We start from the raw sequence: 17,942 nt of genomic DNA, 5'->3' as shown, positions 1-17,942 counted from the left end.
AGGGTCAACACTGAACACAACTTAATGAAAAGACGGTTATTGAGAATAGATCAGGAGAAGGGACGTTAGTCATTTTCTTTAGCAGATGGGGAGCACAATGATTCTTTGTAGGAACAAGCACTGATACAGTTACCCAGAGTTCAGCCATTTTGTCTAAGAGCAGTGAATATTACAGCATTCGGGGATATACCCCCCTATGCCGAACATTAACTAGAGAAAATGGGGAGTGCAGAGCAGATAGATTTGATGACTATCTGAGCAAACAGAACATCATTTATTGAAGCACTGTTCCACATTATAGGGCGTGATGTGGTTTGCAATATACTTGGTAATATTTGCCTTCTAGGTTTGCCTATGACAGTACACTCACACAAAATCCCCGAAACATGCAAGTGTAGCCCCTGTTTGTTAGTCTTTGAATGAGGAAGGCTCTACCCGTTTTGCATATGATTTATAGAGTATGTTCTGGTGGAGTTTTCTGCTTCTATATATTTCCCTAATGCAACCAAATTCCGGGGCTGTTTGCTGCTGCACACCCCCTCAAGTTCAAGATTTGGGCTCAAGCCTTCGAGGCTCGCTTAACGTTTGGGCTTTTGCTTCGGTCGTGGCTGTATTTGTACATAATGTTTTGTCCTTTTCCTGTACAATGGTTTGTCCTTTACTTACATGATATGGAGACAATTCCTGTATATTTTTTTTAATAAGTTAAGAGACTGCTATTCTGGACATCCCCAGCTCTAGGACTGTACATCGCCTTCTTAAAATGGGCACTGTATCATGCTATTGAAAAAAGTAACCTGGATCCTTAACTTTCTTCCAGTTCATGGCCCATGTCTCTGCTGCCTGCAACGGCTAAGATTTGGGGATCTCCTTTACCCTGCAACTCTGACTTCATTGAGTCTAATGAAATTCTTGACAATTTTAAGTGGGATTTCGTCCATGTTTTAGCACTGAGCTGACTTTAGTGGCAGTGATTGAAAATCTTTCTTTGGCAACTGATAGTTGTGCAAAAGCTTGATCTTTCTTAACCTGTCACCAGTTTTTGCCACAGTAAACCATGGCAATTTCATTAGTCAGCCTCATTCCAAAGACCCTCAAGGTAATGTACTGATTCCTGAAAGAGAGTGGTCAACGGGTGATGCTGGGTCTATTTTTTGATTCCGCTAAAACCTCTGGCAGGGTCCCACATTGTTCCACACTTTCCCCCAATCTGTTTAATATCTATAAAAGGAACTCCTCAGGAGAAAATAGGCTGCTACCTGAATGTCAGCAGCAGGGTCTTCCACAGAAACCCCTGTAGAGGAAGAACTGATGTGATAACACGTTTATATTCCCAGTAATCTTTGTGCTACCTCCAGAGTACTACCAGCTTGTATTGAGCCTAGTGGAGATGGTTGCTATGAATGGCTCCGGGTTTTGAGGGTAGAAATCTGTTGGTGTTGACAGGTATTCCTCCAATGTATCCTCCTAGAGTGGAGAGACAAGCAGGATGACATTCAGAGGTGCCGGTTCTTCCTCAAAAAAGACTTTTTGGTGTTCCGTGCCAACTCATCACTGGTATGTTGCGATTATCCCCAATATTGATGATGGCTGCAACAGAGAACACCAGGGTTGAGGAGCAGGCTGTGGGAGGACCAGACAGATAATGAGGAACACCACCTAACCGACAAGTCCTGTGCTATTTCTTTGAACTCTCTCGTGGGAATATGCATGGCTGATTCTTCTTGCTTCCTTATTGGTGAGTGAAGCTCATTGCAGCCATTTCAGTTTTAGTACAAGTGAGGAAATTATGCCAGACACAAAGGATTCTATATGCTTCAACAAATTCTCTAACATTATCCTGGATAAGATAATTTGAAAAGACCTGGCAATCTCAGCAACTAGCGGAAGAGGTACAGTGGCTTTTTCCCAAAACACTTGGAGACTGTTGAAGGATTGTAACAATGGGATTCATCTTGTATAAGACTCAGGTTCCACCATTATTACGTTTTTCATAAGTTATAATGCACCCCCTGTGGAGGAGGATGGATTAGGGCCTCTGGCAATAACAGTCACTGAAAGTTTAAAACATAGGATTCTGAAACTCCAAGAAATCTCATATCTATGTTGATCAGTCCCGGGAGAAGAAAGAAGGAAAAAACAATAAAATGACCACTTCACCTACTGTAGATGAAAAGACAAAAAAAATCTTAAATAAATGAAAAAGTAAAGCCTCAGAGTTAGCCAGCTAGGAGGTGCAGCATTATATGGTATCACTTTTGACAGAAGCAAGCACCATAGTACACAATTTGATTCAAATCACACTTTATCAGCAGATAAAACTCATACCATGAAAGATATGAATAAGCATATGCCACCAAAGCCATCTTCTGCCAACAAAGGCTAAATTTCTGTGGATTTATCAATGCTTTCTAAAGGTTATACAGAAGCCACAAATGGTCCAATCACAAACAAGTTACACATAAGGTCAGACCAACACCTCCTTACCCTACTTTAGGTGGTAGGAATGGGTCCACCCAAATAGGTACTAAAGCAAAGACACAAATGGGGGATCTTCCATAAAAATAAAAAAACTCCTACACCTACTAAAAGGTTAGAGGAGGGTGGGAGAGGAGACTAAGTTTGAATTGAAGGAGGAAACCAGAAACACTATTGAAGCTGTAAAGTCAAATACAGATAAAAAGAGCCATCAGTAAATATGTTGAGTATATTTTGCACTGCTGGCAGGAATTCTTTTGAATTTGAGAAGCCATCTCTCAAGGCAATTTTTCAAATAATTTTGACCCATTAGGAGGAGACAGTCATTTTTTGAGGCTACCTGTGCTGATGCACACATTGAGCGTGTACACATAAATCAAGCCAGAAAATTGCCAAATCAATTCTAGCATAATATAATCGCTTATGAGAAACTGAAAAATGAACTAAAGAATCCCAGACTACAACTGCAAGGCTCCTGGATCAACTGAATGAGGAGAATAAGGACAACGATATTCAATGGAATCTAAGGGACATGGATGAATTAGCCTCAGGAGTTTTTGGATTAAAGAGGCTGCAGAAGGTAATGATACTCACAAATTCACCCGTCAAAACAGTGCTGGGTTGGAGAGAGCCTAGTGCACATGTATGTTTGGCCGGCCCAAGGCAGCACGTGTCAAGGATATGAGTGGGTCAGACATGGGTGGGTACGTAGTGGTACACAACACACATTGAACACATACACAGCCGTCATTATGGTATCAGTATTCATTGTCAAATGAATGCTGGCACCACAATGACGGTACATTGACATTTGTCAACTGTGCTGATGTGTGCACGTTGCAAGGGGACCTGTACCTGTCATGTGCTTCGAGTTGTGTGTGAGTCAGCACGTATATGTGTGCGTGCAATGCGATTGGTAGTGTGAGGTTGAAGGAGGTGTAGCGGGTGATATGGTTGTGTCAGTATGCTTGACACTTGCTTATGGCATGGATATTGTGTATGTTGTGTTGTGTTGCGTGCAGAACTCAGGTGCATGTCGTTGTGTGTTGGTCACTGTCGTGAAGTGTGCTTGTGTGTGCATGTGTTTATGTAGATGACTGTTGGTTGTTGTGGTTGTGTTGTATGTGGGTGCAGTGTCACTAGTGTGTGTATGTTGTGTGATGGATGTACATACATGTGTCTTTGTAGCATGTAAGTGTTGTGTTGTAGTGTAATGGCAATGGATACGAGTATGTGGTGTGTTGTGTCTGTTGTGTCATGTGTGATGCAGGGGGATGCATATGTGAATGCTAGAGTGTGTGTTTGTGACCTACCTCTATTCCACAGCCACTGCATTGTCCGATGTCCATTCAGTCCAGCGATGTCCTCCCTCAATCAGCAAACCGCTGATAGGACACCAACTGTCCAGCTGTAACATCTAAATACGGCTGGCGGGTTCCCCTTCTGCCTGACGGCTAGGGAGAGCGCTCCATCATGGCAGGGTTTGGCTCAGACGCAATACATCTAAATACGGCTGACAGAACACTGTTGACATTTCGGGCCCACCACTAACGCGGATTGGTGGTAACATCACCAAGATCTAAATCTGACCCACAGTCTAGATCTATTAAGATATATATGTATAAATGAAAGTTTCTTTTAAGGCAGCTGAATAATGAGTGTGTTCACCCTAAAGCCCTGACTTCAGCCAGAGAAATATCTTTTTGTGCCCAACCTGATTGTAGAATGCAGGTGGCAACCATGTAAAATGATTTATCCCCTTCATGAATTGGGGTCTCGGGGTCTTTCTTCAAGAACCTGCTGAAAGACAGACTATTAGAAATGGAGTCCCCTTTTTCTGAATATCCGAAACAGGAGCAAATTAATTATTGAAGAAGTGCAAGGGTGGGAAAACGGGGAACACTACAAATATCAAAGGCATTGATTAATACCTGATAGATAGATATTTAATAAAATGTTAGTTGATGAGCCTGGGATAGGATTAAATTATTTTTTGTATTTTTTATTCTATTTTTTTGTTGTGGGTGGAAAGTAGGTGTGAAGAGGGACCTACTTAGTTCGTACTATATTTCACAGCTATAGTTGGGTTGATATTCACGAGAAAAGGGAGTTCTGTTGGGGGTTAATGGGTGGGGGCACGTTGGAGGTTGGTCGTTGAAGTGGGGTTGAGAACAACAGTAAAATGAAAAGAAGGGTAACAGACATTTCTGGTTACATCAGGAGCTTAAGATTGGTTAAATGCCGATCAAGGGTTATGTTTTGATGCCAAGAAATATACCTTACTGATTTAATGCCTAAATTAATTATTGTTAGATGGATTATAAAAGGCCTCAATAGCTCCATAAGACAAAGTTGGTATGCAAAGATCTGGGTCATCTTAAACCAGATTTAATGTGCTTCATCAAAACACATATTGAAGCATATTTAAAAGCCCCTAGCGCCACCTTAGCGTGCCACATGGTCACTTTTTTTGCACTAAGGTGGCGGTAATGTGGCATTTTCCCCACGCCATATTTGCAAAGTGGCAGCATGGATGCATTGTGCCACTTTGTAAGCCCTTGTCCCACATTATGCCTGCACCAGGCATAGTGTATCCAAAGCGGGCATTCCCCCATTAGGGGGACCGAAAAAACGGCGCAAGGAAATCTAAGATATTTCCTTGCACTATTTTTATGACACTTTTAACGCCTGCTCAGAGCAGGTGTTAAAAGGGGGCTTGCATTATTTATAATGGGCCCCTTTGTACTCTGCAGGAGTAGCTCCAATATTTTGGCACTACTCCTGCAGAGTACATCAATAGTGTAAAAAAACTATTGACGCTTTTGCCCCCTACTCTGCGTCATTGTGTGCCATATTTTACATACAGCGCACACATGGTGGCGGTTGGGGGGCGCTAAGAGGTGTAAGGAAAATGGTGCTGCAGTGGGTGCAGTGCCACTTTTCTTAAATCTGCCCCATATCATATTTAAAAATCATTCTCTCTTTAGACACAAAGGATATGATAACATAGTTTGCATGTCACAACACCTATGTGTTAAAGGGGGTAACAATTCCTGCAAAAAATAATTCTGTAAGGGTTAATAGATTGATTGTTGATTTGTGCAGATTATAAGCAATTGCTCAACTTATTTTATAATGAGATGTTTGTGGTTTCTGCAGAATATTATTCAAATATAGATGACAAACACAAAAATTTGATGAATGTGATGCTTGAATCTCGGCCACTGGTAACTAATCAGGCTGCATCATAGACCATTTTTTTTTGCCCATCCTGTCACCTCAGATTAAACCCACTGATATATAAAACAGCCTTGGCCCTGCTCCAGTAGGAACAATCTAGCCCAAACTGCCAAGCCTTGCTGGGTTTAATGTGAGGTAGCATTGTGGGCAAAAAAATGACTGACTAGAATGTTCCCTGAAGTGATTGCCAGTGGTTAGACTATTTGCGAGCATTCCTCCAACCACCTTTCATATTTTTGATGTAAAGCCCTGAGCGGTCAATGGTGTGCCTGAATGTGAGCCCTGTGCTCACCTTGCCACTGGAACCAAGCCTCACCTGACTAAAGAGGTCCAAATAGACTATAACCAGTCTTAGGTTGCTTGTGTTCTGGTTTAGAGAGGACCTGGCTTGGATGTTTAAATAGGATTATTCCTATTAGAGCAGGACCTAGGCTGATTTGTATATGCCTGGCTCTAATCTGATGTGGCATGTTAATCAAAAAAATAACGGGTTGGAATGCCACGTTGAGGGATTGCCAGTGGTGAAACTATTTGCAAGCATTCATCCCACCACCCTTTGTGTGGTTGTTCCAAATAACAATGACCCATGTTCGATTTTTTTTTTTTGACATAAAAAACTCTAATTGGAGCGGATCAGTAATCTTGAATGGAGATTTCAGCTGAACAATTAACCCTTAACATTTATTTTACTAATCCTTCCTCATTATTTAGGATGTGAAGAGCTAGGAGTGCCTTATTTTTGTTAATAGAAACTCATAGTCTAGTTGATATTTGGCAATCAAAGAACAAAAATTATCCAAACTACCTATGTTTCTTGCTCCCACAAATAAACTCTCTCTCATAGGCATGGCCTTTGTATCACAAGAGATGCTGTGACATGTTCATGTTGAAATATGCTTACATATTATATTTGTCCAGAACTCTTTGTTATTAACTTTTCAGTCTGGAGCAATTGGCCTCATGTATATCTGAGCAGACACTTTTGAGAGATGTAGAATTTTGTACGATTATGATTATTGCTATACTGTAATATTTCTCATTTAACTTAGTTATGACATCATTCATTGTGGTATGGGATGGTTTTAACACTTTTTTACATGGATAATCTAAAAACATCTATGACAAATCAGCAACAAAAAAATAACATGAACGCGACAAGGTTGAACTCAGACAATCAGAAACAGAACTTAGCCGGGTGCTTCAGCTAAAATCTTTGAGATGAACAAGATATTTACCTAGAAATGCATGAATGTCTGGCATTACAACTTCGATATTTTAGAGAAAGCTCTGCAGCAGATATTTCACATAAAAGGAAGATTTAGGAGTATATGGATTCGATAGAACGCGTCTTGGGATATAAAACAAGAGAAGAACAGAATCTTGCAGGAATAAAAACATATAAAAGATAAAGATGTCAACTTGGTATCTAATCCTCACTCAATTATCAAGTCATTTTAGTTATATTTTATAGGTTGTATTCTGAAGATATACATCCCACTGTTAATGTGACAGAATTATATTTAGAGCAATGTGATTTACTGGGACCAACCAATCAGCAGAATAATGTATTGACTGGAAATATCACTCTAAAAGGGGTTCTTATGGCTATATATTCGTTTTTGAGGAGGGGAAAAAACTGTGGGCGAATATGCTATTACAATCGAATTCTACAGGATGTTTTTCGTGATATTGGCAGCAGTTTTAGTCAAAATAATCAAAGGGATAGACAAGCCACAAGAAATTCCTCAATCTTGGAGTTTGATCGATATTGTCATGTTTCTGAAGAAAGGTGAACTTGGCACAGAGCGAGAATCATACCCACGTATCAGGGTACCGTAATAATATTAGGAATATGTACGAAATGCAGGTTTGTACATGAAAAAAAAATGGCTAGATTTTCCAAATGAAACACATACCTGTCAGTTTTGCAGTGGTATCAAGCAATTTTTGCACTAGTGTCAGGAAATTGTGTACTTATCATAAACCCATGTTTGCATACACCGACTAATTTTAAAAAAAATGCTGTTAATGCCTTGGCTACGTTGTGCAAAAATGTTGCTTGTTGCGTTGACCACGAGTGCAAATGTCAGTGTAAATCGCGTGGCAGTGGTTCAAAGTTACATGGAGACAGTACAATATTGCTCTCCTGATTTAGAGCTGTCTTGCCAGGATGTTACTCAGCTAGTTATGTGATTGCTGCTGATATTTGAGTTGGTCTGCAGGCCACAGGTTCAAATCCTGGTAAAGCCAAAACAATCCTTTACTCGTCCAAGAACGATAAGTGGAATATAGTGATACTTACACCTATCAATTTTAATGCACATGGGAATGTCAAAAACTGTGACAAAAAAACACATTAAAAAAAGTACAAATCTGTCAGATTTAACTCACAAAAATGATTGACCTGTTTTCTTTTTGAAGTAGTTTATTTCCAAATCAAGCTGTGAGGTTGCAGTTATGTACACAGAACTAATGTTAGTATTTATGCTATGAGGCGAAATGTCAGGCATGTCCTTCATACATTGCCTCTGTTGAATGAGTTTCACACACATTCACTGATTGCGGGGTCGTTCTGCAGCTCCTTGAAACCTAAGCGCTAATCAAAGTGTCTCATGTTTAATTCCTTAGGTATGTCTACGACTTCCTTGGAGAAAATCACGATGACATTGTGAAGGAGCTGATGGCCACCGTGTCCACCTTTGCAGTCACTACCCTGTGGCTCGGCCCTTGTGAAATTGTTTATATCTGGTCCTTTTTCAACTGTTTTGGCCTAAACTTTGAGCTCTGGGTACAGAAATGTTTCCAGCTGCAACCGTTTGCTGGTATGGAAGTAAGTAAGGTTTCCCCACATCGTGAAACATGTTTATCAAAAATAGTCGGATATTTGGAGTTAAAAATTGAGAATTCTTGAAGCACAGCTGGTTTACGTTGGGGGTAAACATGCTTAGAGGGTGAGAACCTATGTAAAATCCTATGTGTGGGTTGGATACGTTGTATCCGTATAGCAATTCAAAATACAAGGACACTTTTAGAAAAGGTCAATTGTCCTAGATATCTTCTTGGTCAATTAAAATGTAAGGGTTATTTAAAAGAATTTGGCCAGATTTAACCTATCTACTTTGACGATGATTCATATTACACACGGGCGCCATTTCTCTTAAATCAGTGTAATTCTTAATTTTGTGAATTCACATGACGCTTACTATTCAAAATTCACTAGATTACGCCATTATGGCATGTACAGGAGTACGGGAATGACTGGAACGCTACTGACGGTCGTTTTTTTTAGCTATCTTTTTAGGGCAAAATGCATATTCACCTCCAAAACGGACAAGAGGACGCAATTCATAGAACAATATAGCGCTAAATGCCAGTTTTGCATTTCACATAGTTTTGCTTAATTTCTTGCAATTTTTGGCGAATTTTATGTAATAATGCAAAACAAATTACACGAATTTCACACACTCCCAGAATAAAAGGGCCCAATGTTTCTCTTTTAAAACTCTGCTAAGAGCAGATTATCCTAAAGGGTGGTGGCAAAGCGTTCCATATTCAGGGTACACTTCCTGAGAAAGATTGCTTCAGAGTTTATGGGGCAGATTTAAAAAACCCTTGTGCCTCCTTGCACCACATTAGCGTCATATTTTTAAGCTAATGTGGCCCAACTAGGCCAAAATCGCCAAATTTACAAAGTGGTGCAATCCACGCATTGCTCCACTTTGTAACCCTTTGTGGAACACTATACCTGTGCCATGTCGCGCTCGGAGCAGGCATTAAAAGGAGACACACCATTGTTTACAATGGGCCTCAATGGGATTTGCAGGATTAGCTTCAAATTTTTTATGCTAATCCTGCAAAGCTATGAACTATCATCAAACATTTTGATGATAGTTCCCTAACTCCATGGCAGGCTGTATCTTAGATATGGCACACACATGGTAGCGTTAGGGGGGCGCTAAGGGGCACAAGAAATGTGGTGCTGCACTGGGTGCAGTGCTACATTTCTTAAATCAGGCCCTTTGTCTTCTAAAAGGTTAGCATTTCGAGAAGAAGAGACTGAGAGGTCCAATAGTGATCCTATCCACCTTGGATACTTTGTCTGAAAGACATTTTGGAACAGCACGATGTATTGCCTTATGAGTGATGCAGGCTAGTTTGAGGATACTCTGGCCTCTATGTGAAGCCACCTAAGGGCACATCCTGACTGGAAACCAAAACCAACCCCGATGAAAACATTCAAACTAGCTCCCATTCTATTCCTATATCTTTCTTTTTTATCCCTTTTTCTCTTTTTGCTTCTACTGCCACTATCTTCAGGGAGCTGAAGACAGAGCAGTAGCCATCCAATTTTTAAAAACCCTCCAAAGGCTCCAGCTCCCCAAAGAAATGCCAAATGGAATAAATGGCCAATCCAACCCTGTCTGAAGAAGATTGGGATTGGCAAAGGGTGGTCAAACTATCTGAGCCAGTGGCTAGTATAACACCATAGGGCTGCTTTGAGAGGAGCAAGTTGTGTTTTTAGAATTTTGATGTAGAGGGAGTTACTGTAGTCCAAACACAAGAGATTGATCTACTTGTTGAGGATTAAAGGTTTCATTCGTCAAAGAGTTTGCATTTAAATTGTGTTCCTTTAGCTACTGAGATGATATGAGCATGAACGTTCTGGTTCTTGTTACTTGCTCAAAAGGAAGTCAAGAGATTTCGCTTTCAGGGCAAAGAGGCTGACGTTCAAAATGGAGAATGTGTTGATCTAAGTTTGATGCTGGCTAGAGCTGTTCAGCTGAAAATAAAAGGATGAAGACTTCACACTCATTGCATTTGCAAGAAAAATCCTTCGGTGTTTGCAGATGTAAGATATGTTTGTGTGGGTTTGTGGGGGGAGTTAGGTGTGAGTGTGAGTGTGTGTGTGTGTGTGTGTGAGAGAGACAAATAGTGAGAGAGAGAGTGCGAGAGAGTCAGAGAAAAACATGGATGGCATGAAAAATGACTGGAAAAATATAAGGTCCCATGAAAGTTAGGAAACAATATTTAGGGCCTGATTCAGAGTTTGGCGAACAAGTTACTCTATCACAAACGTGACGAATATTGTGTCTGCCATATTATGATTTCCATAGGATATAATGGAATCATAATACAGCGAATGGGGTATCCGTCACGCTTGTGACGGGGTAACCCCATCCACCTATCTCTAAATCAGGCCCTTAATTTCCACCATCCAAAGGATCAGTGTAGTCCCTGGTATATGGTACCCAGGGTACCAAGGGCATGTAACACAGAGTGTCCACTCAGGGCCGCAGCACTGTTTGTGCTACCCTTCATGTGATAAAATACAAAATGACCCCTGTCCTGCCACAGTAGACTGAAAGAACAGTGGTTACACTGTCAGTTCAACTTTGCTATTTTATGCTATGGCAAGCCACCCCATCCCTTAACATTATATGTAAGTTTCCCCTAAGGAAGGCCTATTGAGTTAAATGGCAGAGACCTATATTTTGGTAAGTAGGACACATGTTCTACGGTATGTCTTAGCAACAACACTTCTAAATTGTTGTTTTGCTGTGGGTAAAGTTGGTAGCCGCCTTGGCTAAAACAGAGTTACCAGGTGGCATCCCAACCTGGATAACTTTTGATCCAGTCTACCAAAGTCAATCATGTAAGGTATCAAATTAATCATGACATTAAATGTGACCTGATGGCCAACTCGAAATTAATGTCACTTTCAAAGGTAAGCAACTTTCATGAAGTTGCCGCTCTGTGCCCCAGCTAGTCCAGTGACCTCACAAAGGCATTAGTACACACACAGCTTTATGCCCACCAGGTGAGACATGTGAATGACCCCCAGGCCAGGAACAAAGGCTGTAGCCACACTGGAAGGTGTGACCTCCTCTCGTAGGATGGTTGCCCGGGGTGTTAGCCTAAAAGGCAAGCATAAACAATGAAGCCGCCTTTGAAAGGTCGCTGTGACAACACTCTCTGGCAGGATAGCTTTTGTTTCCTGCGTACAGGGTAACGCGAGGGACAGAGGAGGGAAAATCAGTTCACAAATTGGTTTTCCAGCAGTGTGTAGCCATGTGATAGCCACACTTCTATGGTTGGCCTACCAAGGTCCTTACAGCCAAGGACGGGTTTTGCCATCTTGAAGGGGACAAGAATGTGGCCCTCTGGGATAGCCAGAAGGCACGCATCACAGGAACTTCGTCAATAGGTAGGAGGGGACCCAGTAGCCCATTAGTTAGTGACTGGGTGGTCCCCTCAGGGCACTTATCAGAGATACAAATGACACCCCTGTTTGCTGACCCTGAAATCCGTGCCCAGAGTCACCCCACTCATCTGTGGACCGAGGACTCGACTGGACTTCATCCCAGTGGACCGCACAGCATCCAGATCATCCCTAAGCATCCCTCAGCATCAGGACCACTCCATTATTGTCTGTGTCGGTCATCCTGTAATGTTTAGATCTTGATCTAAAAACGCTCTGGTGGCAAGGTGACTGTCCAAAGTATCCTCTCTGGTCCCTTGAACCTCTGTTATGCGGGCTTGTTTGCCGAACTCAGCTGGAGTTGCAGAACTAACTTTTCCAAACATCTAAAGTTTTTGTTGACCAATGCTTGTTTGTGGTTGATGCTAAAGTTATTTATTCCTTTAAAAAGCTATATCTCTGGAACCCTCTGGTGGATTTTGATGATCAAGGTATATAAAGGTACATAAAACTCTTATCTATTTATCTAACCTGGTGTCCTGTTTTTTTCATGTTGTATGACTTTATTTTTTGTTTGGTGTTGTTAAATGCTTTACACACTGTTCCTTTGCCAAATCTTAGTGTTCGCAGCCACAGCTACCTAGGGTTGAGCTTAAGGTAGAGTAATCGTACCTGACAGGACCCATGACAGTATTTGTGAGTGTACTGCATGGTAGGGCTACCCAGCCATACTATATAGTGCACCCCAAATCCCAACACTTTGGCCCTGCCTATGCATTTTAAATATCCAATATTAAATGTGTTTACTGATTTCATTTTCTTTCACTGTAATCTCTCATTTTATGTTATTGATAGGCCAACATGTCAGAAGCAATGTCTCGGAGAATCAGGGGGCTCTTTGGTGCTGCCAACTTTTGGGCCATTATTCTTTACAACGTCCTATCACTGAACAGTTTGGATTTCGCTCTGCTTGTTTCCAAGAGGATTTTTATTACAGGTAAAAATACCTTAATTCATTCACTGTGATTCAGAATGGATATTATAATCGTATGTGCATTCAAAAGGGAAGAAGGGCCATGTTTCAAATGGGATATCTTTCTTCTTCAATATGCCCAACTATTTACACCATTCAAGACATTCCTGGGCTAGAGATGTAGCAAGAGTTCTGAGAGGTTAGCAAATTAACATAAGCAAAAGGATGGTGCTCCTGTTATAGAAATAGATGGTGCGTGCCACCAAGTTGTGAAGGGTCTTTCTGTCTGGATGTACACACTGCCCATTTGATAATGCTGCAAGTGACAGCTGATGTTTCTGGCTTGCGAGTTTATCTCATCATCTGTTACCTACAATCAGTGACATCTCTAGAAGGGAATTTTAAGGTGGCAAACATTGGGCCACAGATTAAAGTGCTGGGACCGCCTACAAAGTTTAATTACACAGGGGCAGTCGCCACTAGGTAATTATAGTTAGGACCTTATTTCCACAGGAGATGGATTTTTGTTTGGTAATACATTTTACGGTGTTTGATAAATCTTCACAAACCTTTTTTTAAAAGTCTCGTCCACCTCAGCTTCTTCCTGGAAGGTTTCGGGGTGATCCGTTAAGCAGAGTCCATGAAAGAACCGGAAGGGGGGCGATGGCACAAACCAATTTTTACCAATGTAATTCTTCATAGGAAAATTGAACAGCATAACTGCAAAAACGTCTGAAAAGAATTGCTCCAAATCTGGCAGAAATCTGGATCTTTATCTACAAAGCATGTTTTTATGATTTGGTGTACATCTGTTCAGTAGGTTTTGAGAAAATGATGTTCCAAATGTATCTATATTATAAGCTGCGGTTCAATGGATCCTTAGATCTGCATGCTTAAGCATGCGTTGTGACTGGCTGGCCACAACCTGATAGCAAATTTGCGCCCACCATCTTAATGACTCGCACACTCAATCCCTGAACCCTACAAAATAAAATAAAAAAAGATAGAAGGGGCAAGATAGGGGTACCCTAACCCACTGGGCCATGTGGGGGATGGGTTTACCACGAGTCCTAGAGCAGCTCTTGGAGAATAGCAGCAGATCCACAACATGTTTAATGACTGCATTGCTAACATCCCTAATCACATTTGAAATTATATTATTGATAACAACACTGTGCATGGCAAGGACATGAGTAATAGTTACTTTAGGACACAAGTTATAGTTACTTGAGATAGCTATATAACCAGTGAATTTCAGTGGTTTGTTAGTTTAAAACGTTATGTTTTAACTGACATTTTCATCTAACTATAACATCCCTTTAACCTTATTTTCAGTGAATATACAAACACAAACACATATCTATACATATATGTATATGAGTGTGTGTGAAACCATTTGGACACATTCCTGTGGGTGGCAATGTGCAGTGTCTGTTTTTCTGACACATTCAGCAGCTGGGGTGGGGAGGTTTAAGAAGGGGGCAAGACAAATAAGAGCTGGGCATGAGCATCATCAGGTCCCCTGTGGACCCGCTACCTCTTACAGCGGCTGTCTTGGTAGGTAGGAGGAACCTAGACAAGCCCAAAATGCTTGCTAGCTTTAAATACCAATGTTGTACTAGAGGGTTGGTGGACATTGGGGACGTGCTCCAGTGAGTGATAGTGATGGTTACCTAGCTAAGCCTAGCTCAAGGCTAATGTCGTATAATGAGTGGCAGTTTGTTTTTTTAGGAAATATTATTATATTTTAAAAGAAAATGTGCCATGTTTTCAATTTATCATATACAGATATTCTCTTACTGGATGGTAGTTTCATGTGATTACATTTTTGCGAAGATTAATCGTTTTATATTACTTCTGAGCTGACAAGACTTTTTACAAAAACGCTTTCATTAGTCAAACCTCAGCTGGATCATCTTCACTTACTTTATCTGCAATAGTTAGATAGTTCTTCAATCGAGAATAAGGAAATGATCTGCCTTGCTACCAAGATTGGTCTGTCCAGGGTCAGATGGTTTGCATCTCATGAATGCATATACCATTTAGGATAAAAGGCTAGTAATCACATTTTAATCGAGTAGAAGCTGAGGAAATGCCCTCTCACTAGAATCATTCAATTCTATGCCTCATGTTTAACATCATGTAATTTACTAACTTTTTTCCTTTTGAGGCCTAAGCATCTCCACACCTGATTGTCCAACTAAGGTAAGGGCAGAAAGAGATAAGAAAGACTTCTGGTGATTCCTTCTGGTCCTGGAAATGGTCATGGGGTAAACCCCTGCATCTTAAGTAAGCTAGAGACATGGAGTTGATCCCATCTGCTCTAGCTCTGTTTCCAAAGTCTCACTCTCTCGTGCAAATACACACTTACCAATTCGCCATCCAGGCCCGACTCCAACTTACTTCTACTTCGCCACCATCACTCACCTGGTGCCAACACCAGGATTAGAACCTTGGTTATTTGGCTGGAAGTTAGGAACCACCCACTGGACCACAATGGCTTCCATATTAGTAGCTTATCAAATCTTCCCCATATCATGGCTATCCTTTTTCATGTGCACAGGACGCCACAGGCAGTCACACCATGGCCTGTATGTTGCTGATATTGTCTTCTGCAGTGCATTGAACCACCAAGGAGCTGTTGCAAGGTCTTGTGCCTTTGGTCACACAAGCTACCCCAGAATAAGGTTTGAATCCTGCCAAAGCATCTTAAGGTGACCAAATATCAAGCTGTGTGCTTTTTACATGTACTGGTATTATTTTTACTTGGAAAAACAGAGGAGCAAATTAAGCAAACCTTTTTTGCCCTGGTGCCCCAAAATTACACTCCCCTAAACTCTGTCTCACTCCTGTTTTTGCTCAAGTAGGTGAAATAAGGGAAAAGCCTTCCAGGATCTATCTTAATTTATCAAAGTATTCATTTTTTTCTTCATATTTGGTGTTTTGTAAACTGCAAATGTGTTTTGGGGGTTGTATCTGAGCACACGTATGTGGGGAAGGTGCTATAGTGATAGTGAAATAGGTTGAATGGTGGTGAGTTTTCATTTTGGTGTGAGTCGAGCTCTCAAATGGGGTGGGTGGTACCTGTGCGATTGGCTAGGCATAAAGGCTGAGTATGAGCTCTTGCTCATTAAATCATGAGTAAAGTTTAGGGCAGGTGAAACTTCCTTTATTAGGTGCAACCAGAAGCTAGATGTGTTGTATTCTTCAAGAGGGAGAACAGGGCAAAGTCAAGCCTTTGCTTCACTTCACATCATACCTGCTGCAGCAGATGAAAGGATGGAGTGGCTGGCCTGGCATGCCCTGTTACTGGGGCTGTAAACACCCTAGAACCAGTTGGTAGCCTTTGAAGAAAGCCCGCAAACTCCCAGGTTCCATACAGAGGATGACTGCAGGTCATTTGGGACTCTGCTAAATGAGATGCCTCCATGTGCGGCAGTCATGTGGCAAAATCATTAGGCTAAGGCAAATGGCAGCTTTAGAATTTTGCTGAAGACCATATTTTGAAGACGGTTTCGAAGGGTCGTCGTAGCTAGGACCAAAACCCAGACCCACAGACTACGCAAGAGATCTAGGGATCGTCCTGGATGACAAACTCAATATGACAGCTCAAGTCAACGCAGTGTGCACCTCCACCTTCCACATCCTACACATGCTGGGAAAATCTTCAAATGGTTGTCTCAGAACACCAGACGGACTGTCATGCAAGCACTCATCACCAGCAGGCTGGACTATGGCAACACTCTCTATGCTGGAATCTCCAAACAACTCCTACACAGGCTTCAGACCATCCATCTGCTGAGTCATATTCGACCTCCCATGCCGCACCCATATCACTGCACATCTCAGGAAGCTTCACTGGCTCCTCATTCACAGGCGCAACAAATTCAAACTTCTCATGCACACATACAAAGCCCTACACAGGAACGGAACACCTGAACAGCTGCATACACTTTCACAAACGCACCAGACTCCTACGTTCTGCTTCACACTCACTTGCAGACATTCCCCGCATCCGCAAAATGAAAATAGGAAGTCGCTCATTCTCTTACATTGCACCCAAGACGTGGAACAACCTCCCTCTACATCAGAGCCACCTCACTTCTTGAGTTCCGCAAGAAGCTGAAGACATGGCTCTTCTTATAAGAACCTTGAGTACCATAAAACTACACACTTATCCAAGCACCTGGATACCCTCTCAGGTGATTAGTGCACTATACAAATCAATATAACATAACATATCACGACGGAAGCCAGCTATTGTCTATGACCGAAGTAAGCATGGAAGGGCAATATTTGCATTGGACAGCCTTTATCTCAACCCCATTAGTATGCTGCAGTTGCTGCATAGCATTACTGGAGGGCAGGTGTATGAACATAAGGGAACAGAGAGGCCCTAAATCTGCTTGCTGATATACCTCGAATTCATGTTGATCTTTTCTGGGCCTATGGAGTGGATGACTGCAATTACTGTGTGAATGAGTAATGATGAATGTTTGTCCTGCATTTGTGGCAAAGGTGGGCTTTTGGAAGGAAAACAGCAAGATGAAGGAGTCAAAGCATACACGTTTGCTCAGTGATTGTGACATCTGTCATTTTGAAAGGACTTGTGAGAGAGGAAAAACAGCTCCACAGTCCTCAGATGGCAGAAGAAGCACAGAAGAATATGTCACCAAATATAAAAACACTTATACCACCTCAAAGCTTTCAAGTGCAATCTGATGATTTGAAGGACTTTAAGTGACTATAATCACCCTTCCTATTTGCCTTCTCTCAGTAACCAAGGTGCTTCTGGCACTGTTCAGTCCAAGTGACTGGGCATTCAGGCACTTACTACTCCATGCTCCCACTCTCAGCATATCCAGTCTACAGTTCTTTGAATCAGATATACTTGATCAGCCTCACAATAAGCCCTGGCCTTCCTCTGTGGATCTATTACCAAATCTAAAGGAGACAAATTACTTGACGAACATCCCAATTTTTCTGCAGACAGTGACAATCCATGCATTAATGCTTTTTTTGCATATTATGATTATTCACACAGGACACATC

General features: G+C 41.5%; 1 protein-coding gene across 3 annotated transcripts in view; it reads left to right on the top strand.

Annotated features, from left to right (window-relative positions):
* Positions 1-17,942, top strand: part of HHATL (hedgehog acyltransferase like) — a 337,378-nt gene that overhangs the window by 136,828 nt on the left and 182,608 nt on the right. For all 3 annotated transcript variants that reach the window (XM_069211017.1, XM_069211018.1, XM_069211019.1), the window contains exons 10-11: positions 8,347-8,548; positions 12,773-12,914. In XM_069211017.1, coding sequence (XP_069067118.1) covers positions 8,347-8,548; positions 12,773-12,914 — 344 coding nt within the window. The remainder of the gene's footprint in view (positions 1-8,346; positions 8,549-12,772; positions 12,915-17,942) is intronic.

The sequence above is a fragment of the Pleurodeles waltl genome, chromosome 10 (assembly GCF_031143425.1).
Source record: "Pleurodeles waltl isolate 20211129_DDA chromosome 10, aPleWal1.hap1.20221129, whole genome shotgun sequence".
Taxonomy (NCBI): Eukaryota; Metazoa; Chordata; class Amphibia; order Caudata; family Salamandridae; genus Pleurodeles; species Pleurodeles waltl.
This window is presented reverse-complemented; position numbering and strand designations above follow the sequence as displayed.